Below are 24,788 nucleotides of genomic sequence, written 5' to 3'. Positions count from 1 at the left end.
GCGTGCTACTGCAAGAATGTTAGTAAGGATTTATTCAGAGTGCAGATAAGCAGACGCAAATAAATTGTGGCAGGCAGTGGTGTGAGAAGGAGACCAAGCCTCCGGTACGACCGCCTCCCTCAGCCAGTGTCCACAAGCAAAAAATTGGAGGACGCTTCAGCTTCGCCTTTAAGAGTAAAACGCGATATCGTTATCGGGACACGTTCGCATCGCATCGTTCGCATACGGCAAGTAGGCTTCATTTACTGCAACACTGAACGTGGGAAAGCCAGCTTACAAAGACAAAGCTTACACCGATTCTTTTAAAGTTGGCTTCACTTTTAAACTGAAATACATTGCTGGAAAGAGGTTTTTCCAGGGGCAATATAAGTGGTCTGATATTAAAATGTGATGGCCCTAGCACCTTTTTTATTATATTAATAATTGTTTGCTATTGCCCCGACGCGCGCAGGTCTGGTAGAAATGCTGGAAAAGGGGTTTGCGTTTGAGATACCTCGTAGCAGAATTAGGTTTTCTCGTACATTCAAATTACAATCCGACGCCGATTGGTAAACAATTCGACGGCGAATGCGACGCCGAATGGTGAAGTCGTACTTCACCATTTTTCTGACGGATTTCACTGTGAGAAATTCAATTTTTGTTCACCAAAACCTTGCACCATGTGGAGGGCCTGCGTGGTCTGACGTGGTTGGATGATTTTTTCAGCCACCCTCGATCACACGCCGGTTGCCGACGCTGTATTTTCTGCGACACGGAGCCCTAAACGCTATCGCGTTAAAATTTTTACTTCCTTCTCCGATATTAGTTCAGGGCCTTCGTTACGGCTCCTGATTACTTCTGCCTCGCTTTTAATAGCTATTAGATCTATTCGGTACTTCAATAATTCTTAGTCTGCCGGTCTGGCAAACGAGAAACGTGGAGCGATCGCGAAAGGAGTGCAGACTCAAAATGTGGGCCAAGGCTGCATGTGGGCACTGCTCAATAAAAAAACAAAAACTTTGAAAATTTATTCTGAGCTGGACGGAATCAAAATCTCGTCAGACAGATTTTTCAAACAAATCAGTTCAACGCTATAGCACACTGCGCCGTGAATGGCCACTTGGAGGGAAGAAATAATTCTGTGTTGGCATGCAAGGGTTCGCCACGCATCTCAAAGCCCACGTTCAGCCATTGTCGGCGTGCCGCCAGATAGCGCAAGCGACGAACCTACTTGCAGTCATTGCCTCGGATGACGCGTTTTAGGGAACAAGCACTGTCGCTACAGTGCTTATTCGCATTAATGTAGACGTTTATCGTGACATGGAGTCTGCCGGATTTTTGTTTTTGCAGATTTTAACACGGTGGATTACCGGATGGGATTTTGTGCGCACAGCGGCTGTGCGTTTTAGGGCAATTACCAAAATTTTTCACGTTGCTACCTGTTACTGGGCTGCCCTGTGCGCGTGTCAAGCTCAAGCGACAGACCTGTGATGTAGTCGTCGCTGCGGCGCAATAGCTCCTCCAACAAAATGTGTGCACGCGCTTTCGCCCAAAATATGAGATGTTTTCGAGGCATACATTGGTGTTATTCCTGGCGAGGAACCCATTAACTTCCTGCGCTGTAGTTGATGCGTGTTTTCTAAGACTCCACATATGTGTATGTATTTCTTTGTATTAGTTCTTTGTAATCCACAGTTGCAGACGCTCAGTATTGCGATCTTTTTCCACCTATTTGGGAAGCTCTTGCATGGTGTTTGTGGAACTAAGCTACTTTAGCTCCCCCCGTCAGTTTATTCTTACAGACCGGAAACGCCGAAAATGAAGGGTCATATGAATGATGATGACAAGCCTTTATTAAAATATGGATGGCTCATCTGTCTATCGATGGTGATGAGGCTGGAAAATGAGAAGTCAACAGGGAATTTTCCCTGCGCTGAATGTCCAATTCCACAACAAGGCGCACAGCTCTTGCACGACACTGTCCGCCTCCGCTGCGAGATGATTCCATTCCTTGAAGCTGGTCAGTGGCGTCCGGTTATCTCGTCGAAGAGCTGCGTACGTGGCACAGACCCGCAGCAAGTACTTGAGCGGTTACGAAGTTACCTTTTTGGCACGCTGGGGTAATCCGTTCTCATATAAACGAAGTCCATGGTCCTCCTAACGATCAGTAGTGTAAAGCCTGTAGCTGTAGCATAATACTACGAGGCCTTAAGTGCCATCTAAAATGCGTCGCTGGGTCTTTTGTTATGAGGTATGCTTGTTCCTCCACACGGGTAGTGGATTCGCATATGCGCATTGTTGCGAAAAGACTAGAGACACCGCAGTAGCCAAGCGTCCTCAATTTATTGAGTCGTGACCTCTAGTACAGGTGCCTGGTGCTATTGCTCTATTTCATCTCAGCACGCACAGACAGCATCGTAGTTTCTAATTTGGAATATCAGTGTTGCATTGGCACCCAACTACGAGAAGGGAATCCGATCTGCTGATTTTCTAATTATGCGATGATATTGCTTGTTCCGAAATTGTTACGAAAATGATTACACCACAAAATATTGACATTACTCTTGATTTTCCATGTGACAACTTATTTTTCGCTTTCCTGCTCTTTGCTCTTGTTGTTTCTTCCTTTTTGAACAGCTACATTTTACTTCTGTGCCTAACCCCTGGCACGCACAAATTTAGGTCAACCCGAAATGGCTGTTATGTACTGACGATGCCTAAATGAATGGTGAATGATGATAACATGTTGGCGGTTGTGTCGGGACAAGCTGTGTCCATGAACGTGTTTTCTACACGAATTTTGTTGGTGCTGAAGTTTGTGATACTAGCCACGCGTTCCCAATACTTCCTCATTTAAAGTATTAGTTCAAGTTAGCTTAATGTAATTGATGATTTATTGCACATTGTTTGAGGGGGGGGGGGTCTTATCACTGCTTCCCTATCTCTCAGCTAGACTTAGGTATTAAAAATCACACGAACAGCATTCAAGATTCCTTGTGTTGCCCCCATGAGTAATCGAACCATAATTATCACCTTCTTTCACTCGTGTATTCCTACAACATCTTCAAATCCCTGCTATTCTTTAGTCACAGCACTGAAATATTCGATGTCGTTAACGCGGCATTCCGTCAGTATTTGCAGGATTTATCTATACATCATAAAAAATGACTGGTTTGCAGGCTACTACGTATCGGCCAACTATGACAGCTCCGTGCTGAAAAAGAGCGTGGAAGACCTTGAGCGGGAGTTCATCACCGACATCACCGAGGGCGCGGATGGGACAGACTCCCGGTGCGGTGTGCTCGGCGAGCTCGGCTGCACCTGGCCCCTGCACGGTGAGAACGATGTTCATGTTGCGCATGGTAATACAATTTGATGTGGCAGGCTAGTGTGTGGCATGTGGGTGCACACCATCCTTCTATAATTGTAAAGTAATTTAGCCGGCCTGATAAAAGACATGCGAACAGACATGCGATTACATCAGAGAAATATATTAGGCAAGCTTTCCGAAACGTCTTACTATACCGAACCAACATAGCCGACCTAGTGCTCGTACCAAACGCTTTCCGAAAGCTCGCATGGAACGCACAGAGAATATTGTTACACAAAAACGTATATTTACAAATATTTACAAAATAGGCGAGTAGCACAGGCGTAGCAGCAGCCAAGCCAAGATGGCGAGGAGCAACCTCTACTTCCTCTTCGGTGCCGGCCTAATTCTGACCTCTCCTTCGGTGCCGGTCTTCTTCTGTCTCGCGGCATTACAGCCCCCCCCTCCCCGGGCAAAAACACGCGCACCATCCGGGCAGGTCAGAGTTCAGCATCAGCGGACGGGTGATACGGCTTTAGCCGGGCAACATGAACTACGTCCGTCTTGACCGGCACAGAAGATAACATTGGCTGTGCTGGCGAAATATCATACGTCACATCGGTGACTTGGCGCAGAACGCGATAAGGACCATGGTAGCGTAGTAGAAGCTTCATGGAGAGCCCAATGTGTCGAGTTGGCGACCAGAGGAGCACTAAGGATCCAGGAGCGTAATATACATCCTTGTGATGGCAATCGTAACGGTTCTCCTGTGAAACCTGCGACATCTGAAGGCGGTCGCGCGCGATATGACGTGCAGCGTGCGCCCTTTCGATGGCATCTTGTGCGTACTCCGATGTCGTGGAGCGGCTGGTAGTAAAGTATCCATAGGTAGTGTCGGTTCCCGGCAAAAAAAGATAAAACGGTGAATAACCTGCCGTATCATGGCGTGATGAATTATAGGCAAATGTAACAAAGGGTAATGTAGCATCCCAATCTCGGTGGTCGGCGGAAACGTACATGGACAGCATGTCCGTTATGGTGCGATTCAGGCGTTCGGTGAGGCCGTCGTCTGAGGGTGACAGGCGGTGGTGACTTTGTGTTTCGTGGAACATGAGCGTAGAAGGTCATCGATGACACGGGACAAGAAGTTAGGTCCGCGATCGGTGAGCAGTTGACGCGGCGCTCCGTGATGCAGAATAACATCGTGAAGGAGGAAGCCAGAAATAACGGTAGCACAGCTGGTGGGAAGTGCCCGCGAATAGCGTAACGCGTGGCATAGTCTGTCGCGATAGCGACCCATTTGTTCCCTGATGCTGATGTAGGGAAAGGTCCCAGCAAATCGAGGCCGACGTGGAAGAACGTCTCTATGGGGACATCGATAGGCTGAAGAAGGCCGGCGGGAAGCGTTGGTGGTCTTTAATTGCGTCGCTGGCAAAATTCGCAGCGGCCAACATACTTCTGTACGGAGCGATAAGCCCAGGCCAAAAGAAACGACGCCGCACGCGATCATAACTGCCCGTTACACCAAGATGACCTGTTGTAGGTTCGTCGTGAAGCTGCTGGAGGACAGTAGTACGCATGTGGGGGGGGGGGGGGGCACCACAAGCAAGTGTTCAGGGCCTTCGGAGTATACCCTGTGGCGGTATAAAGTTCCATTATGTAAGGTAAACATCCGCAGTGAATCGTCAGGGGGCCCAGAACTGGGACGGTTGATGATGGAACGTAACGCCGGATCACGCCGCTGTTCATCGCCGAAATGAATTAACTGAGATATAGAAAGGACACACGCATCGGTGTCAGGGTTGGTGCTATCGGGTGGATCCACGGGATAACGGGACAGGCAGTCCGCGTCCTGATGTAATTGGCCAGACTTGTGGATGACGGAAAGCGAGTAGTCTTGTAATTGCAAAGCCCAGCGTCCGAGAGGGCCTGTAGGATCTTTGAGCGAGGAAAGCCAACAGAGCGCATGGTGGTCAATGACTACCGTGATGGGCGGCCAAAGAGGTACGGCCGAAATTTGGAGATTGCCCAAACAAGGGCAAGGCATTCACGCTCAGTAATTGAGTAATTGCGTTCTGGGGCAGAGAGCAGGCGGCTGGCGTACGCTATGACGCAGTCACGACCATGCTGGCACTGGGCAAGAACGGCTCCGATTCCGTATCCACTGGCATCCGTACGAACTTCCGTAGGAGCAGATGGGGCAAAGTGCGCCAACAGATGAGAAGTCGTCATGAGGCGGATAAGCGCAGAAAATGCACGAGCTTCTAGATCGCCCCAGACGAAAAGCGTATCTTTCTTGGGAAGGTCGGTGAGCGGACGGGCGATGTCAGCGAAATTTTTTAGAAAGCGACGAAACTATCGACACAAGCAAATGAAGGAGGGAACGTCTTTGGTTGAGCAAGGTGCAGGGATATGCTTAACGGCGCGGATTTTTTCTGGGTCAGGTCGGATTCCTACACATTAACTAGGTGGCCGAGCACTGTTATTTCGCGGCGACCGAAATGGCACTTGGAAGAGTTAAACTGAAGACCGGCACTGCGGAACACTTGGAGGATGGCGGACTGGCGCTGAATATGGCTGTAAAATGTCGTTGAGAAAACAATAACGTCATCTAGGTAACATAAGCAGGTCCACCATTTGAAGCCACGAAGGAGCGAATCCATCATGCGCTCAAATGTGGCTGGCGCATTGCATAGGCCGAAGGGCATAACTTCAAATTAGTATAACCCCTCAGGTGTCACAAAAGCGGTCTTCTCGCGGTCCATAGGACCTACGGCAACTGCCAATAGCCACACCGCAGGTCGATGGACGAAAAATAACTCGCTCCGTGGAGCCAATCGAGGGCATCATCTATGCGTGGCAACGGATATACGACCTTCTTATGATCTTGTTCAGGTGTCTGTAATCGACACAGAAACGCCAGGTGCCGTTTTTTTTCTTTACAAGCACAACTGGGGATGCCCATGGGCTAGACCAAGGTTCTATAATGTCTTTTGCAGCCATCTTGTCGACTTCTGTTAGAATAATCGCCCGTTCAGCAGCAGAAACACGATACGGACGGCGATGAATTGGGTTTGCGTCGCCTGTGTCGATTCAGTGCATGACAACCATTGTCTGGCCAAGTGGGCAGTTGTCGAAGTCAAAAACGCGTCGGTACGACGCTAACACACGGCAGAGACCATCAGCCTGCGCAGGTGAAAGGTCCGCGGCTATCATTTTGTTGAATTCACTGGTGGGCAAGCTGGTGGATCCTGCTGAGCACGTCGGACTCAAAGTCGCCTCAGATATTAGCGTCTATAATGACAGGCGTTGAGGGATGCCAACGTTGCAAGCGCAATTCCGGATGGTAGAACACGGGTGGATAAGCCAAAGTTGAGCACAGGCAGATGAGCTTCGTTGTTGACAAATTCGACAACCATGTGACGTAGGGTCACATTGTGTGCCAAGACAACGTCAGTAATAGGGGATGCAACGTAATCCCCGTCAGCGACAGCAGGAGAGGGCGTCAAAAGAACGTAAGTAGTGGATTGGGGCGGTAATCGCACGTACTCTGAAGAACACACTTGCGTAGGTTTTGCAGGAAGAGTCTCTGGGTCAGAAGGGAGTTCAAGTTGCAGGACACCGGTGCCGAAGTCGACGAGGGCTGAATGTGTCGACAAAAAGTCAATCGCCAAGATCACGCCATATGGGCACTGCTCAAGCACAAGAAACTGAGCGCTCGTCGTATGGCCAGATATAGTAACGCGGGCAGTACACGTTTCAACAACAGTAGGCGTGCTTCCATCGGCAACTCTCGCTGTACGTAGCACGGCGGGTGTCAGGACTTTCTTCAGCTTCTCACGAAGACTAGAGCTCATCACCGAGATTTGTGCACCAGTGTCAATAAGGGACGTAACACTAACACCGTCGAGTTGGACTTCGAGCAAATTAGAGCGGGTAGGAACAGTCAAACGAGGATTTCGAGGCCGGGTCGAGAATGCAGCGTCACCTCCGGGCGCTGTACTCGTTAGTTTTCCGATGCGTAGCGTCCAGAGTTGGCAGGCGACGGGAAACGACGGGCTTGCGGCGAAGGGAATCGGCGGGCTTGCGGCGAGCGAGATCGGCGATCGCGCGGCGATGGTGACGTGCTGTACACGTTGGTGCGAGTGTCGACGTAGGGCGTGTCAGTCGGTGGAGAGCGCGACGATGATGTACGGGAGTAGCCTTCAGGACGAGGGTGCCGGGTGCTCCAGCCAGTCGGTGACGTCTGACGCCTCCAGGAGTGTCCCGCCATATGCCCAACTCGAGAGCACGCAAAACATATTGGGCGATCATTCAGCGTCCTCCACTCAGCGGGATTGCGGTATCGCGAGTAAAAGGGCTGGTTCCGGGGCGCGACTGGTGGAACTGGTGGTGTGACTGGTGCGACCGGTGGCACGCGAACAGCGCACACAGAGGAGAGTCCCAAATTCGCGACCTCCTGTCGAACCAAGGCTTGAATCAATGAAACCATAGGCTGGTTGGGAGTCGAGACATCGGACACGAGAGGGGCTGGTGACATTGCTTCTAGTTCCCGACGAACGATCCGCGTCAAAGTGTTCGACACCGGCAATTGTAACGTAGGTAGTGGTTCCTCACATGATGACGATGCGGCAGTATTGGGGAGCCTGGTGAATTGCTGGGCGATACGGCGGGAGTTACCTTGTTCGAATCGCTGATACTCTGTCACAATAGCATCCACGGTGGCGCTATTCTTGAATACTAAGAGGTTGAATGCGTCATCGGCGATTACTTTGATTATGTGTCCGATCTTGTCCGCTTCGGAAATGTTACCGTCAACTTTACGACAAAGCGCTAGAATATCCTGAATATACAAAATGTATGATTTAGTAGATGACTGCGCACGGGAGCCAAGATCTTTTTTAGCGGCTGGTTGACAATCAAAGGGCTTGCCGAACAAGTCATTCACTTTTTCTTTGCAAACGTCCCAGCTGGTCAGATGGTGTTCATGAGTCTCGTACAAGACGCGCGCGGTTCCTTTCAGATAAAATATCACATTTGCCAGCATAAGCCTATCGGCCCATCTGTTCTGTTTGCTGACACGCTCATACCATGCAATCCAATCCTCGACGACCACGTTATCTGTGCCAGAGAAGGTGCCCGGATCTTGCGGAAGCGATAAGATGACAGACGGCGGGGACGGCTGCTGCCCGGTAGGTTCCGGTGCGGTGCGTGCTTCAGTGGCCATCACCGAGGGAGCAACGCGGCGACCACTTCGGAGCTCCGTGCTTGGGTGATGGAGATGAACAGGCAGTGTATCCAGCATCTCCACCAGAAAATGTTCCACAAAAACGTATATTTTACAAATATTTACAAAATAGGCGAGTAGCACAGGCGTAGCAGCAACCAGCCAAGATGGCGAGGAGCAACCTCTACTTCCTCTTCTTCGGTGCCGGCCTAATGCTGACCTCTGCTTCAGTGCCGGTCTTCTTCTTCTGTCTCGCGGCAATATTGAAGCGAAGAGTGGCATAAATTATACGCGGGCCAATAATTTCCTGTGCTTGTCCGACGTCCATCGTCTTGAGTACGATCGACAAATTGTATGGGGTAGAGCACATGCGGAATTTCGCATGTTTCTTTCACGCTCGCAAAGTGTTTTTGCGAGCGTGATAGAAGCCCGCGAATGCATGAAAAATTGCCGCGCTACTGGCCTCTCGAGGCACTTTGCGTGTATTCGCGGGCATCTTTCACGCTCTGAAAAACACTTTTATGTTGCACGCATTGAGCAACAGCAAGCTGTATTAGGAGTTTTTCATAGTGCTCTACAATTTTCTCATTGACACTTTTCATCTAATTATAATAATTGACAAGTAAATAATTAATTATGACTAATTATCTAATTAGGCGGAATGCAAAAAATAATCTGAGTATCTCTAAGCGACCGCAAACAGCATTACCTTGGTTCTGTTGAGCAAGGTGGCATTTGCATATATTTAAAGTTTGGCTAAAGTTACGTGGGACACCCTGTATATTGTTAATAAGGCACTGGCAGTTCTATACTCGTTAAAACGCTCGCTTAGATCCGCATCAATAGATAGTAAACGCTTAGCTTACCTGTCACTAGTTCGCTCTATACTGACTGAAGGAATAGTATGTTTGTTGGTTTCCCTTCCGTAAACAGTACCTAGCAAAATTGGAGAGCGTACAACGGAAAGCGATTAGATTTATTTTTAGTAAGTATCGCCATCTTGACTCCCCTACAGAACTATTAAGGTAAGCTGAACTTCCCACCATACAAAATTGAGCCCGACTACTTCGTCTTAAGTTTCTTTTCCTTCTTCTTAGTGGCAGTATGAAAATCAATGCGAGTGACTACTTACTACAGACAGATACACGTAGTTCTCGAACAAAACACACCAAGCACTTAACAGAATACAGATTTCACAACGACATATTCAGGTATTCCTTTTTTCCACATGCAATCTGTGAATGGAACCTGCTGCCTGATGACGTTGTCACGTGCACATCACTCGAAACTTTTATCGCCAGGTTGTCAAAAAAGCTTTGTAGCTACGATCTGCACGTAGGCGCGCTGCATCGTACAATGGCATGCTGAGGCACTTTTTAGTGTCTTCTTTTCTGCCCTGATATATATATATATATATATATATATATATATATATATATATAGGCGCAAGTTGGAATACGCTAGCGCAAGACAGGGGTAATTGGAGATCGCAGGGAGAGGCCTTCGTCCTGCAGTGGACATAAAATATAGGCTGATGATGATATATATATATATATATATATATATATATATATATATATATATATATATATATATATATATATATTGCTGCTTATGACTCCCCCAGTACCTGCTGTGTCTTATCTGTTGCGCAATGAACATCCAATATATATATATATATATACATTTTCTTTCCTTGTTCGTCTTTTGTGTGCTAAACTTTCCAACATGGCGTTTACTACTTTCCCCCCCTCCTATTATAGCATTTGTATACCGAATCTAGAGTGCATGTGTACTGCCTTGTTCAGCTAAACTTATCCATGTCCACGCCTACTTGAACAGTGTTCTCTTGAATATGTATTCTGTCCCTTTCCTGCAGCAGCCTCAAATGTGAGGCTAGCAGTATGTTCAAATAAATAAATAAACAAATGGATTTTTGGTAATGTTTGTTCACAGTATTACTCAAACTATAACTTCTAGTAAGCTGAAATTTCATTTGTCATTTCCACAGCGACAGACGCTGAGCACGCTGCACTGTTGGAAGAAGAAAAGAGGTTGAAGGCGGCGTCTCCACAGGCAGCAAAAGGCGCCGCAGGGTCGCCATTTCATGCTTACATCTCATTTCGATTACGGGAGAGCAAGCAATTTTTTTTCAGCGGGCAGACATGACGTGTTTTGGCGAGAAAACTGCTTGCATTAGAAAACATATTGCACCACCAGAGATGATGAGAGGCAGAACAAGGAATTTTGTGAAAACTTTGATTGCAGCGACATCTCTCCTTTAACCGATGTTGTTTATTTCAGATTTCCACTTTCCTGAAACCTCTTTCATTTGCAAATTATTATATGGTATTTTATGGCTTAATAGGGTAATTTTCTGCACTAAAAGGTGGACGCGCCACATTTTATAGACATCTGTGATTGTTTTTTTCAGTCACCCATTTCGGGCAAAGAAATACTGAAAACTTGCTCTGCTTGGTTGTTCGTGTACACAGAAAGAGTAAAGAGGGAGGAAAATCAGAGGAAAATGCAGGTGTTGAAATAGTGATCATTGTGCGAATTGTAAAATAATTCCTCGCAGAGTTCGAAGTTCGTGTGCTGCGCGCCGCCGCGTCGGTGCAGAAGTCTACTGGCTGTCCGGTCATCATCCACCCTGGACGGAATCCTCAGGCGCCAGCCGAGATCATGAGAATTTTCGCCGAGGCCGGGGGAAAGCTGCGCCACACTGTCATGTCCCACCTGGAAAGTGAGGCTACCCATCTTTCTCATACAGTTCCACATTAAATTTGGGATCGTTAAATATAGTGCAATGAGCTCTATTTTCGTTTTCTGAGGGACTGCGCGTTTGTAAGCGCGAGACCAAAGAGAAAGCACAATGCAATTGTCCCCTTCACAAGAAGGCGCTGGGCTGTATTTCACTATAATAAACTTGTAATTTTTAGTACTATTTTTCACATGCGAAAAAAATGAAACCTACGAGAGAACGTTGTTATGCAAGAGACCAATCGGAGAAGCCCGCACCACCCACTTCATCCGGTTAGCTATATTCACTGTGCTGGCTCGGCCCCATCGAAACCCTCTCCAATAGAGCGTGCTCCTCACATCTTATCAGCCAATTAGATAAAAAAACTTGAAGGACTCTTAAGCTTCTTCGCCTTTAAGAGTAGAACGCTATAGCGTTATGGGGACCCGTTCGCATCGCATCGTTCGCATACGGCAAGTAGGCTTCATTCACTGCAACGCTGAACGTGGGAAAGCCAGCTTACAAAGACCAAGCTTACACTGATCCGCTAAAAGTCGGCTTCACTTTTAAACTGAAATGCATTGCTGGAAAGACATTTTTCAGGGGCAATATAAGTGCTCTTATATTAAAATGTGAAGGCCCTAGCACGTTCTTATTATTTTATTAATTGTTTGCTATTACCCCGACGTGCGCAGGCCTGGTAGAAATGTTTTAGTTTCCTCGTAGCAGAATTAGGTCTTCTCGTGCATTCAAATTACAATCCGACGCCGATTGGTAAATAATCCGACGGCGAAATCGACGCCGAATGGTAAAGTCGTACTTTACCATTTTTCTGATGGATGTCACTGTGATAAATTCAATTTTTGTTCACCAAAACCTTGCACCACGTGGGAGACCTGCGCAGTCGATGTGGTTGGATGATTTTCTCCGCCACCCGCGATCACACGTCGGTTGCCGACACGGGATTTTCTGCGACGCGGGGCCCTAAACGCTATCGCGTTAAAACCGCTGAGTGTAGACAATTGTATTGGTTTTGAAAGCGAACAAAAGTGACCGCCTATAAACGAGGAGAGTGTTTGATTGGGTTGAGCAGACAACGCTGCGAGTCACCGCCCGATGCTTGCGTCGATGGCTACCTAAATGTGACGTCAGGAGTTTGGAATCAAAACAGTGTGGACTCAATTTACGTTATAGCGCCCAGTTTTGCAATCCTGTGCGCTACCTGTTCATAGGCGGCTTGCTTGTTTCGCAGAAGATATTGGGCACTAGGGTACAGAAATGACCCCCCCCCCCCCACTGGTGGGTCATAAGAAATGAGAACATCAAAACTGTATTTAACTGCTCTTTCTGCGCATGCATGAAGAACAGTGGTTGCGAGAGAGAAATGTGAGGACTTTTGGTCCTTGCGATCTGTATTCGCCTAGGTACTACGGGAGTGAACGGTGTTTGCAGTGTTCCTCCCTAGCCGAGCTGGCAGTCCAGAATCCGCGATTGGCGCGGCGAAGAAGTCACGCCCGAGGTGAATTTGTTGCATTTTATGGCGACGTTTGCATATTAAAATCTCATACGCGCAGGGGGATACGATTGCAAGTGATGTTTCTTCTTGGACGACATTAATGGCATAGTATTGCGTCATGGCATGCAATTATTAGTGCAGTTGAGCGTACTGCGCGCTTCAGGAGATTTGCGGGAACGGAAACAGTTTAAGGATTGAACTGTTTCTATTTTCCATTTAAAACTGAACGTCGCTATGTAATTTAACAGCCGCAGTTCGTTGCGAGAGCTGTACAGCAGCACAGGCAAAGATTATGCCGTGCCGATATACAGGATGTTCATTTTTAAGTTTTATGTAATTTTTAGAAATAGCCTCTGGCAGGTAGCATAATTCTTATCATTGAGCTGGGTTATTCGATGAGGCGGACATTAGTAGCACGAGAAATTGAGACACATATTCCACTAATAACAACAATCCACTAATTAACATCTTAGGTAATTTACGACACATATTGCAATTTACGAATTGTAGCCGGTGAGCTTGTCAGGCGTATCGCCTTGGAATGAATTTCCAGAATGACATCAGTTTGGAGATTTTTGCGCCATCAAACTCGCCGCGAAAATACACTTCTATTCCACTTACGTTTTTACCAAAATGCTGTTTTATACATTGAAGCACAAAAGTAACTGGAACGCCCATGCATTTCGTCCTACACTTTGGGAAATATTATCTTGGAACTGGTGTCATCCTGGAAATTTATTTCAAGTGAATACGTCTTGCAAGCTCACCGGCTACAGTTTGTAGATTGCAATATGGGTCGTATAGTAATTAACTAAGAAGTTCATTAGTCAATTTTTGTTTCTTAGTTGAATATGTTTCGATTTCTCATGCCACTAATGTCCGCATCTTCGAGTAACTGAGCTCAACGATAAGAATTAGGCTACCTGCCAAAAGCGATTTAAAAAAAATGTCACAGTTTCGCCCTAAGGGCGAAGCAATGAATGCGATAGCAACACAGCAATGTCATACGAAGTAAGCTGAGCGGCTTTGGTAGCAATATGAATTGTAGTAAACATGAGCTGATTAAGCAAGCAGGTGTGCTGCGTCGTAAGTATACCGACATGAAGAGAGACTCAATGACCACGAGAAGGCGCGTGTGAAACGGTGGTGTTGATGAGAAGCGCTGCCCGTGGGCAGCGCGGGCGAAGGGACACACCTGTAGCGCTGCACTGTCGATCCGGGCAGCATTGCATGTGTAGCGTGCGTTGGAAAATGTGGCCCGACTATTACTAACTGTGGTGTGAGCGCGCACAAACAAACATGAATAGATCACACTGAATGACTGCAGACAACGACTGTCAAAACGCTGGCAGCAAGCGCAGATACGCCGCAGCGGCCGAAGGTACGTGCGGTCTATCGCGCCAACGGAAACTGAGCGGCGAATGCACAGCGCATAATGGTCAGAGCCGTGTGGAGATAAGAGACGGTGCGAGCGAGCGACGAGCGCGGTTGTTGGCAGAGTAGAAATGCGCCCCCCCCCCCCCCGCTCCCTCCGGCGCTCGCTTCCCGCTTCCTTGCTTGCGCGTGGAAGATTGAGTGCGTTCGCTCTCCGTGACAGCGTGCGTCCCCGCACGCTTCCGCTCGGGCATACGGCGCGCGGCGAAGATTTTATCTATACGGAACCTCACGGCGACGGCGACGACGACGGCGACGCTGACGGCAGAAATCCGGTGGAAGTGTCCATATAATTGCTATCGCACTAAAATTCCATACAACTTACACATGAACACCCTGTATACGAAAACACTTGGATGAATTGAAACACATTTCCTACACTGTATGTGAAGTAAGAAAAGTGAACGTTGTCTTAAAATTTCCTAGCCGTAGACCCTGGTGAAAGCTGTGCAGCAACACTGATCGACTATGTGGTGGATTCGTAGTGATAAAGAAAAACCTATATAATTCCCGTAACGATCTTGCATACGGGGTGCGCAAGATTTGTGAAACAAGGGGTCAAATCTCCAAAGCCACGTCCGAAAAAGCTCTGAAGGGCTGCCAGCACCTTTATTAGACGTCTCTGTGCTTTTAATGTGACAGGACACGTGACGGCAGGTGCGCGGATGTATCACGCTACATCCCGTAACAGTGGCCCCTCTCCACTCTTCGTGTGCTTCACCTGAGTACATTGCGTGTGCTTGACCACGGTAACATTACTGCATTACCGCGAAGCTGACTGTAGGAAACCGGCATTGTGCAACGCAATAGAAAACACATACACGTTCAATAGCTCTTCGTCGGTCTTTACCCTTCTTTATTGAACGAAAAAGATAACATGCGCAAAGATTGATAAAACGTCTTGGAACCTGCGTTCAGTGCGTAAAAAATAGGAAACCATATTTATGAAGTTGTCCATGCTCCTGTAAAAAATTGTAATTCAATGGTGACCCTGTGGAGCTGCATCCGGCCCTATGGAAACAGAGCCAGCTCATCAGTCAGAAATTAGGAGCTGAACAGAACGTCTAATATTGATATTTCACCTCTGTGTTAGGGCCTAATTTGGTGTCTGCCAGCTACAGTGAGACTATACAGTGATATTATGTCTTAATCTGCAGCGCTTATGTGGTGAACAGGAGGGCAAAAGGTGAGAACGATACTTTGAGACAAATAACTTTTTTAATCCGTGTAGTGAAATCATGTTTATGATTGTTGTACTGTTAATAGCACTCACTTTCTTAAGTCTTAACTTTTACTGAAACCTACAGCTTCTGTTGGTGCAGGTGCTTCTTAAATGGAAACAACTTCCGATTTATCAAATGAAGGTGTCATTTTGTAGTTTTACAAGTTTTCCTTTGGTTTGAGTTTATTCTGAATCACGAAGAACTGGCTGGTGTATCAGAGTATGTCCTCCATGAGATTTAATGGTAAATTACACCTCGATATAGCTGACAAAATTCCAGCACGACAGGACACTAAACGCAGTTCCGTGCAAGCGAGCACTGCAAATTCAATTATTTTTACGAACACTTAGCTCTTTTACTTACAAGGCTAGGACTGCAAAGTGATTAAGCCGTCTGCTTGGGCAGCATTTTCTGGCACATGCTGTACGGTTTCAAGGCCTGTGAAAACAGTTGTAGAAACCAGTTGCAGAAAATAGGCCTTGAGAGATATTTCGGATGTGGCTGTTGTGATTGAGCCCTTGTCTCGCCCAGCTAGCGCGCTCCGTGTACAAGATTATAACAGGGATGAAGTACAAGTTCTGTAATTATACATGCACGCACGTGTCTGAGAATCAATAGAATATGTAGCACGTAGTCGATCAGTGTTGCTGTACAGCTTTCACAAGGATTTACGGCTAAGAAATTACATGACGACGTTAATTTTTTTTAATTTTACCATGCAGGGCCTAGATGGGTTTTAATTCGTCGAAATGTTTTTAAGTACATTGATACGGCGTAATGATTTGCCTATGTTGCTTTGCAGCTTGGCCAATGATCTACAGCTATTAAATTAAATGAAGATGTTCAGTTTTGTTAACTTGTCATGCAAAGTACAAATATCTGAATTTATAAACTGTTTTCATTGCCGCGAATCAGCTGAAGGATGCGGTAGGCTCCACTACACTAATAAAAATGTAGCGGCACGGCGTCATGGTGTCGTCCAAGAAGACAATTCAATTCATATCTTATTCCCCTACCACTATCAGATTTTCATATGCTACCGTCGCAACAGAATACAACAAACGCAACCGGAGCGTGACTTCTTCGCCGCGTTAGCCACGCAATCTGGACTGCCAGCTCGGCTAGGAATGAATGGAGCAAACAATGTCCTCCTCCGTAGTACCTAGGCGAAGACAAATCTCGATGGCCATAAGTTGCCACATTTTTCTCTTGCAACAACTGCTCCTCAGACATGCGCAGAAAGAGGTGTTAAATCCAATCTTGGTGTTCTCGTCCCAGGAGTGCGCTGCTGAAGCCCACCGCATTCGTGGATGGTTTAGTCTCCTGCACTTATATCAGTATACTGTGCTTTAGCTCCCTAAGAAGACCGACACGTATCACCGTGTAAACCAGTTGGGTATCCCTATATCTTGGTTACCAAGTGTCTTCACGGCAATTTTGATTCTGTGTATCGAATGCGGGCGCTCCAAAGCCGAGGTAGTGTGAATGCAAAAAATTTCACACTTGTCTGCCTTGTAACTCCTGATAAGCATGGGTTTGAGTTTGATGAAATGTACCCCACTACGGCAAAGCGAGCTGAGACATGACCACTCTTACTCAGATCGACAAACCTGCGGCCTCCAAACCTACTGCCCTGGGCGCCGAGGGAGTGGCTGAATTTAGCTCCGTTTGCGTCATGCGTGGCACGAGAACGGCACCATCTGTGCAACAGATACATGTGTGATGCGGCAATGGCTGTTGTACTTTACACAATGATACCAAAGTAAGGCGCATGGGTATCGCGGTTGCTGACACATAAGCCATTATAATGTACGCGTACTCTTACATGCGGTTTTAACGCGCTACCCGTGTACTGACAGATATATTCACGTCGTAATAAAGCCGAAAGCCAGATTATTTTGGCATCACTTTATTTATTTGCTGTGGACAGCAGTCTGAAAATCCCATAAAGTACGCGAACTACAAAAATTGATTCTTGCCTGGTGCCTGCATCGGCCAGTCGATGCCACTGTGGCTTCTCATTCGAGAATAAGATGGCAAGTCTCCAGCTGCATTGGTGCTTTGGCCACTGACTGTATTGGAGTGCCCCAGTGATACCTCTTTTTGTGCCAGATAGCTAACCTAAACCCGCACGAATAACATAACTTTTTAACTGCGTGTTAGCCTGAATCCTCCTGCACTTCACGAGGCATTCATTTACTTCCCAAGCTCTTGTCCGCTTCTATTAGTGGCTAGAAGCTTGAGCGGCACCCTCTGATATGTTACATCAGCCCGGGGACTCCGCTGCCATCTCCCGCGCCTTTGCTGCATGAAGACTACTTTGGTCGGAATGTGGTCGGTTGACCTGCCCTGCTCCAGTTCTTTGAATTTCGTTAGTCTGTGATAAAGTGTGTGGGATATTCTAGAACAGTTACCGCACATTCGTTACATGCCACTTTAACAAGCAAATGCGGGTGCTCGCTTGATATACGAGGGCGAGTGAAGAAGCTGCCTGACGGGCTATAGAGATTATTTCTATAGTGAATCGCCCCTCCAGCTTTCGCTAGCCATTAATATGTTCCGGTGTGCGTATGGCAAAGTTATCTTGCGAATTGATTTTATTTTGTGATTGTGACACCCACATTTTAGCTTTGCTGTTCTTTTTTTGACGCCAATCTGCAGCACCGGGCGTGTGCGCTGCCGCCTCTACGCTGTAATGAATTCAGTCTTTGCTTGTGTACTGCGAATCTCTCGTGATTTGTAGCACAGTCGGCTAGCCACACACACTATCTTGTCCCCTATTTATCACGCTCTTCTTCGTCAGTATAAAGTACTAACTCGTCAGCCATTCAGTATTTCTAAGAAACATTTTCATTTTGTTGCCACCCAGACCTTTCAGTAAGTTACAGAAGGCGTTGTAGACCGTTTATAAATGCAGCGGTCGCTGCGATGTGCTAATGTACTGTATTTCAGCAAAATATGCATTTTACCACAAGGTGAAGATAGATAAGCAGATGTGCTGGGCCATCATTATAGCCGAACTTGCAGAAATGCAAGATGCACCAAAGGTCACATTTATAGTGCAAGGGGTCCATAGATGAATCAGCTTACGAGATTTTAAAGGAACTTACATTAGTGTGGCAATTCAAATAGGGTCCCGTTGTAGAAAAGAGGGATCAAATTCTTTAGAAACTGTAAATGCGGCATATGTGAGCGAAGTTCATTGGAATTCACTGATCAGCCACGAAGGTAGGCACCAATCTGCTCGCTTCCAATCATGAAGAGAATGTCCAGTGCAACAAATTTGTTGTTCTTAGCAAGGCAATAACAACGTCGTATTTTCACAGGGACAATCTTGGACGCCGATGCTCTGGTCGAATTTGCGCAGTCGTATGGCTGCTACTGCGAGCATGACTTGTTCGGCTTGGAGACGTCGCACTACCAGCCAGCGCCTTCCTTCAGCATGCCTAGCGACGCTCAGAGGCTGGTGCAGCTTAAACGGCTCGTGGACGAGGGCTTCGCCGATCGAATTGTGGTCAGCCACGACATTCATACAAAGCATCGTCTGGTGAGTGTTTGGGCGAGAACATCATCGTCTGAAATACATCGTGATGAACCTTAGGAGCTTGCGTAACGTATTCTTGCGACAGTGCACTAAGTAGTATGCAAAAAGTTGAAACGTTCGTTTCCAGCCAATTTTTTTAAAGGTTGGCGACATTGTACAAAATTTTGCGTTGCGCAAGCTGCTAGTAGTTTTTGTTCTTTCTCAGCGAAGTTCTGCAACAGCTGAGCAGCATTTAGGATAGTAGGAAAGCTCGCGCAGGATGCTTTGTCTCATGTTTGTGTTGCAATATTCAACGGATTTCCTTTAAATAACTTAAATGTCTTACAAGAGACATGCATGGCTGTATGATACAATTACCACTCGCCATCTCAACCCCTCTCTCGGACATTCTATAGATATTGAAAGCCACTTGTCCCTATAGGATACATCTTAGATTGCTTGGTGGGGTGCTACATTCGATTTTATGTAGCCCATGCACAGAAGTTAGATATTACAGACGCATTTTACCGCTCTGGAATTATTTGTGCCATCTGTGCGTCAAGCCTTAACAACAGGTGATGCTCGATTATTGCTTCTTGGAGACCAGGGACAATTTTCTCCTGCTCTTTTATAAAAACGGACATTTCTCCAGCGGCTCGCGCGCCTGCATTAGAGTGAAAGATGTATTCCGAGCAAGAAAATGGCCATCAAGACCGAAAAATAATAAAGTCACGCATATAACCAGCATTTCTGTCTGCCAATTCAACTTAGAAGTCCAGGAAAAGTGACAGATCACAGGCGCCTAATATATTAAGCGTAGGGATGAATACATAAGGGTACCCTCTTTTTTCCCTATTAAGGAGATACTGTTGAAACATTTTGGTGAATGCTCAAACTTGCTGTCTTCGCATGAAGATAGCAACTCATCGCTTTCAGATGGTGTGTTTCCAGTTCAGTTTCCATACTTGCTATTCCTTAGATATTTGCGTGATGTCAGTGATAGCATGCTTTCGTCCTAATAAATATTAGGTTAAAGGGCAACAGCATCAGGTGTCTGCATGCAGAGAGCTGGGGACAGAGCAATCGCTATATTTCTCGGGGAATTAGCAGTGTGCTGACAATGACATCTTGCTTTTAGAGCTTACTAAGTAATACCTCGTTCATACGTTTTGGGGGGAAAAAACGCGTAAGAAAATGTACTTACCGGGAAAACGTACGATCCAAAGTAAATAAAAAATTTCACAGACTCAACTATTGTCGACATCTACGTAATGCGGATCGAGTCGTTGCGGCCGGAGACGTGTGACTCGCGTCGACCTGGTGGTGCTCCGGCGACCCGAGACTCGTTTTGTTCTTTTCACATTGCGTGGTGTTTTAAGAAGGCCACGGAAAACCGAAACGAAATAGAGCTGGTGTGCGACGCTGGATGCCGCCGAAACGAAATGTGAGGCCCACACCGCAACGCCTGCAGCATGGAAACGGCGGCGCGTCTCGGTTATCGCCTATTACAAGCGGGCACTACGCTTCCGACGGCACCACGCGCTGTGAAACAGATAGGCGAAGATGCTTATCGCGATAGGATTGTCGGTGACAGCGGAGAATGCAGCGTGCAACGGCGCCGGAGAAGATTTGCTGGTACCGAAATGAGAAAATGAATGCGCGCTGGCGTTTTTATGTCAGACGGGTGGGCCGGTTTTGCGGTGACGCTGCCGCGACGGGCAGCTATATATTGTTCTCGATCGCAGCGCGCCTCGCGCATTTTATTGTTCACACGACATCTAGCGGCCGGAAAACGTAGCATACGATCGCAGTTTTGCGACGTACTGAACGTTGGCGCCGAAAAAAAAAGTGTTTTACGTGAACGTATGAACCGGTAAAAAAGGACTGCAATGGGTCATTTTTTGTGTTCTTGATTGCAAAAGTTGGCGCCTCGAAAACGTACGTTACAACGTAACATGAACGTATCAATGAGCTTCTACTGTATATATTAGTCTGTTTCACAACACCTTAGCAGAATTGGCATATAAAGGACATGAATTTGTGATATGGAATGTAGTGCATACGAATATAGTATCGATCATTTTAAACAAAGGACGCCATATCAGAACTAGCGCACCCCTAAAACGTGTTGCAATATATTTACTAGGAACACATGATCAAATGTGCGGTCTACATGGTGAACAGAATAGCTTGATAAACTAATATCATGAGAAGGAAAGAACATCATCCACTTTTAAGTGGCATGACGCTAAAAGAAAACCCTCAGAGAAACTTATCGTGAAAGAAAGTGCACGCTAGAGTTTTCATCTTGTCCTCTCTACCATACTTGAGTAGCCAAACTCACTCGCAGGATGTTCTTTAGCAGGCAAGTCTTAGGTTGCATAACTGAGTAGTGATTTCGGCAAGGTGTAAAAATTCTGTTATAATGGCGGCTACAGCACTGCGCAAAAGGAGGGTCAAAACATCGAAAAATGTAACGAGGACACAGTGCGTTAGAAGCGCTGTGTCCATTCTCCCCCCCCCCCCCCTCCCCCTGTTTTGCGTAGTCCGCTGCCCGCCATTATGACCTTAAATTGCACTGAAACATGGTGGATCAAATGTGGGGTGTCTGAACGACGCACGCTCGCGAATCGGTTTATTCGTTGCTCGTAGTTTTCCCTTCTCTTGCTAGAATGCAACAGGATGGTGCGCATTATTTTCCAGGGCGAAAGCATGGAACTCTATAGAGCAATCGCCGCGAGCGTGCATTGAAATGCGGTAAAGTTCCGACAAAACGTAACTATTGCGTTTAAACAACCACGGTAATACGTGCTATTCATGTTAAACGCAAATTTGTTACTTTTCTTGCCTGATGGCTTACTCGGAAGTTACAAATAAATATCTCATGGGGGTAAGACGCTACGGTTTCGAAGTACTTCAGTACGGCTTTACGGTAGTACGCGTGACGATGCAAAGAAAGGCAGTTTCCGAGCGATCCGTGGTCCCTCAAGAAAACTCGCTCTTCGAATTGAACTTCTCAATGCTATGTAGATCATGCTAATGCATTTTTTTACTGGGAAACATTTTGTCACGCTGAAGTGGGAGAGTGCATGCTGACAGTATAGCTCTACGCCAGGTATATACTAATATTATTATTGGCACAGTTTGTCCGAAATGCATGCACTGCAGGAATGAAGCAGGAACTGCTCCTTTATTCAAGTTTTGCACAAAAGGGGAAGGATCGCAGCTTGTAGAGCGCAGCGCAATTTGTACGTAGTTTACATACATGGTAACCACGTAAGTTACTAAAGATCTGAGATAATGTAGCTTAGGGTTACTTGCAAGTTACGGTATTCTAATTTTTTACTGACGCCGAGTAATTTCCACTTTGTCTATCGGATTATGATGTAGCGCTATGAGGCGAAAAGATAGAAAGCATGTACACGACTGTAGAGACATTTTCCAACGCGACAGATAATATCTGCATAGTGCGCGCGATACCTAGAATAACGCTGCAACAATTGTTTGTATAGAGAACGATGTGCAAGGAAGCAAGCAAAATACTGCGCTGCAAAATAATACTCACAAATTAGGCTTCTCGTACATCCAATAGATATGTGTGCGTGGAAACTGACCGCAAAATACATCTCTATCACTGCCTGAACGATGACGCATAATCAAGGCGACGGTGCCGTACATTTCATATAACACGCAACACCTCCACCTGAACACGCAAAGGAAAAATTTTGCTAAATCCAACGACTAAGACGTACGATGCTAGTTGACTGCAATGCAAATCAAGATGCAAGAGAGAGTTGGGTTGCCCGGGGTTCTCTAGTTGCTTATTCAGTTTTTCTTCCCGAATGCACGGGCAACAGTAAAGACAGAATGGTCAATTGACTATTCTTTCTTTACTGTTGCCCATGTTAGAGCTAGTACTGCCAGACAAAAAAGTAAGATCGCTCGTTGTAAGGGCGATTGCAGCAAAATACGTGAGCACAGGGCCTCGCGCCGCTAGCAGACAACAGAAAATTATGTCCCTTAACACTGAAGCGCTCCTGCCGCCAGACAAAGGAAACGCGAACACAGCCGCTGTCAGCCCGCTCGGCAGACAGACGGCGCTGCTGAGACACCTGTCTATGACCACTGAAGTCGCCCCTCAAGTGACACCTGCACAACCGTAACCAAGAATGCAACAGCAGGGTGCGTTCGCGAAGCAAACACCTGCCGACGCAGCATTTCTATTTAGTGTTTCTGAAGAGTTCGGCTCGTACACTTTCAGGGGCGATCTCGGCATTTATATTGTTCTTATTAAGAAAAGAAAATATGCGCTAATACGCAGCCCCGATGATTCTGTAGCTAGTATTTTATCTTGTGGCTATAATAGGCGAGCTCGAAAGCGATTTTCTAGACCTCCGGCAGCAATATCAAAATATCAATTTCACATTCACCTCCTTTTTTGCGACTTGTTGATGACTGTGTACTTGCCAAAATACCAGTTTTATTGGAAATACAACAAAGGTTCAAAGCAATTACTAGGCACTTGAGATCATCAACTGTGATTGAGCAAGGCATGTATCTGGAGCCAACGTTACTACAGGAAGTTGCCCTTCGTCAGGGCAACAACTATCGTCACGCAGTCCCGTGATCCAAACATTGGCTTCTGTGAAATTGACCATAGGTTTTTTATGCATTTTGTCTTCACAATGTTCCACATTTTCTTCCAGATGAAATACGGCGGCCATGGCTACTCCCACATCTTGCTTAACGTGGTGCCAGCCATGCTTCGACGAGGTTTCTCGGCCGACGTTGTGCGTGCCATCACGCAGACCAACCCGCAGACCTGGCTCACTTTCTGGTGACACAAAACGTTTCATTTGTCATCACGAGAGGCTGTGCAAACGAGAGAACTTGTTTAATTTTTTCAGGTCCTTATGGCTCAAAATAAACGTCATTTCCTCGTGTGGTGGCGTCACCAGTATTTGACTTACGGAGGGGATCGCGGGTCCCTCATTTTCATATTTAGTTCGCATGCGGGTTAAAGGCTGCAGAGACACACCAACATGCGCATGCGCGTCTATCCCTATTCGTGTTATAAAGAAGTAAAGCACCATGCACTTGTCCTCTCCATTCTTGTGCTGTTGCCGCTCTCCCAGTTATATCACTGTACATTACGCTGCCTTGGAAAACATCCTTGCTGCAGCACTGCCACATAACGCTGCCAACAAAACTTGGACGTCACTGGAGTTCCTGCCATCGAATAAAACACCATAATCTTTTGCATCCCCTTATTTCATTAGCCATGCAGGACAACACTGGCTCGCTGGTGCCTTCGCCTCAGTTCATCTTTGCACTGGAGTCTCGAGCTAGCTCCCAAGTTCGTCATCGCTACCAATGACGCATACGTTTTACGCAAGTACTCCATTTACAGACGGGTAAGAGTTCTTAGGTGGGAATACACCAACTTGACCAATGTGATAAACAACATCGCTGATGTGGCCGAACTATGGCAAATTCATTCCCATTTTTGTGACATTAGGGGACATAGTGACATTGGGACTGCTACAACGCTACCGGTTACAGACATGGATTGGTCCAAAAATTGTCCACCAAACCACTAAGTAGTCCAAGAGCGGAGGAGCATTTGCCATTTACATTGAAGAAGTAGCCAACTTCTTAAAAGTTCCTGTCTAAATATTCTAATAAATACCCCGAAAAAGCCACTGTTTAGAAACGCAACGAAAAATTCTAGATGAAATAATTTAAAACGAGAGCTATCATCATCGTCTTCATCAACGCCGTCATCAGCCTCTCGCAGCGATGCAGAATTGCCCTTTTCTTTCGCCAGCTGATA

The 24,788-nt window shown here is 46.5% G+C and overlaps 1 protein-coding gene across 2 annotated transcripts in view; it reads left to right on the top strand.

The window, feature by feature from the left end:
• The window catches only part of LOC119461715 (phosphotriesterase-related protein), a 49,635-nt gene extending 25,737 nt beyond the window's left edge, over positions 1-23,898 (top strand). For both annotated transcript variants that reach the window (XM_037723081.2, XM_049671971.1), the window contains exons 4-7: positions 3,159-3,314; positions 11,098-11,262; positions 18,759-18,979; positions 23,662-23,898. In XM_037723081.2, the coding sequence (XP_037579009.1) occupies positions 3,159-3,314; positions 11,098-11,262; positions 18,759-18,979; positions 23,662-23,796 (677 nt within the window). In that variant the 3' untranslated portion in view covers positions 23,797-23,898. The remainder of the gene's footprint in view (positions 1-3,158; positions 3,315-11,097; positions 11,263-18,758; positions 18,980-23,661) is intronic.
• Positions 23,899-24,788: the final 890 nt, after the last annotated feature.

This window comes from Dermacentor silvarum, chromosome 8, assembly GCF_013339745.2.
Source record: "Dermacentor silvarum isolate Dsil-2018 chromosome 8, BIME_Dsil_1.4, whole genome shotgun sequence".
Classification (NCBI taxonomy): domain Eukaryota; kingdom Metazoa; phylum Arthropoda; class Arachnida; order Ixodida; family Ixodidae; genus Dermacentor; species Dermacentor silvarum.
This window is presented reverse-complemented; position numbering and strand designations above follow the sequence as displayed.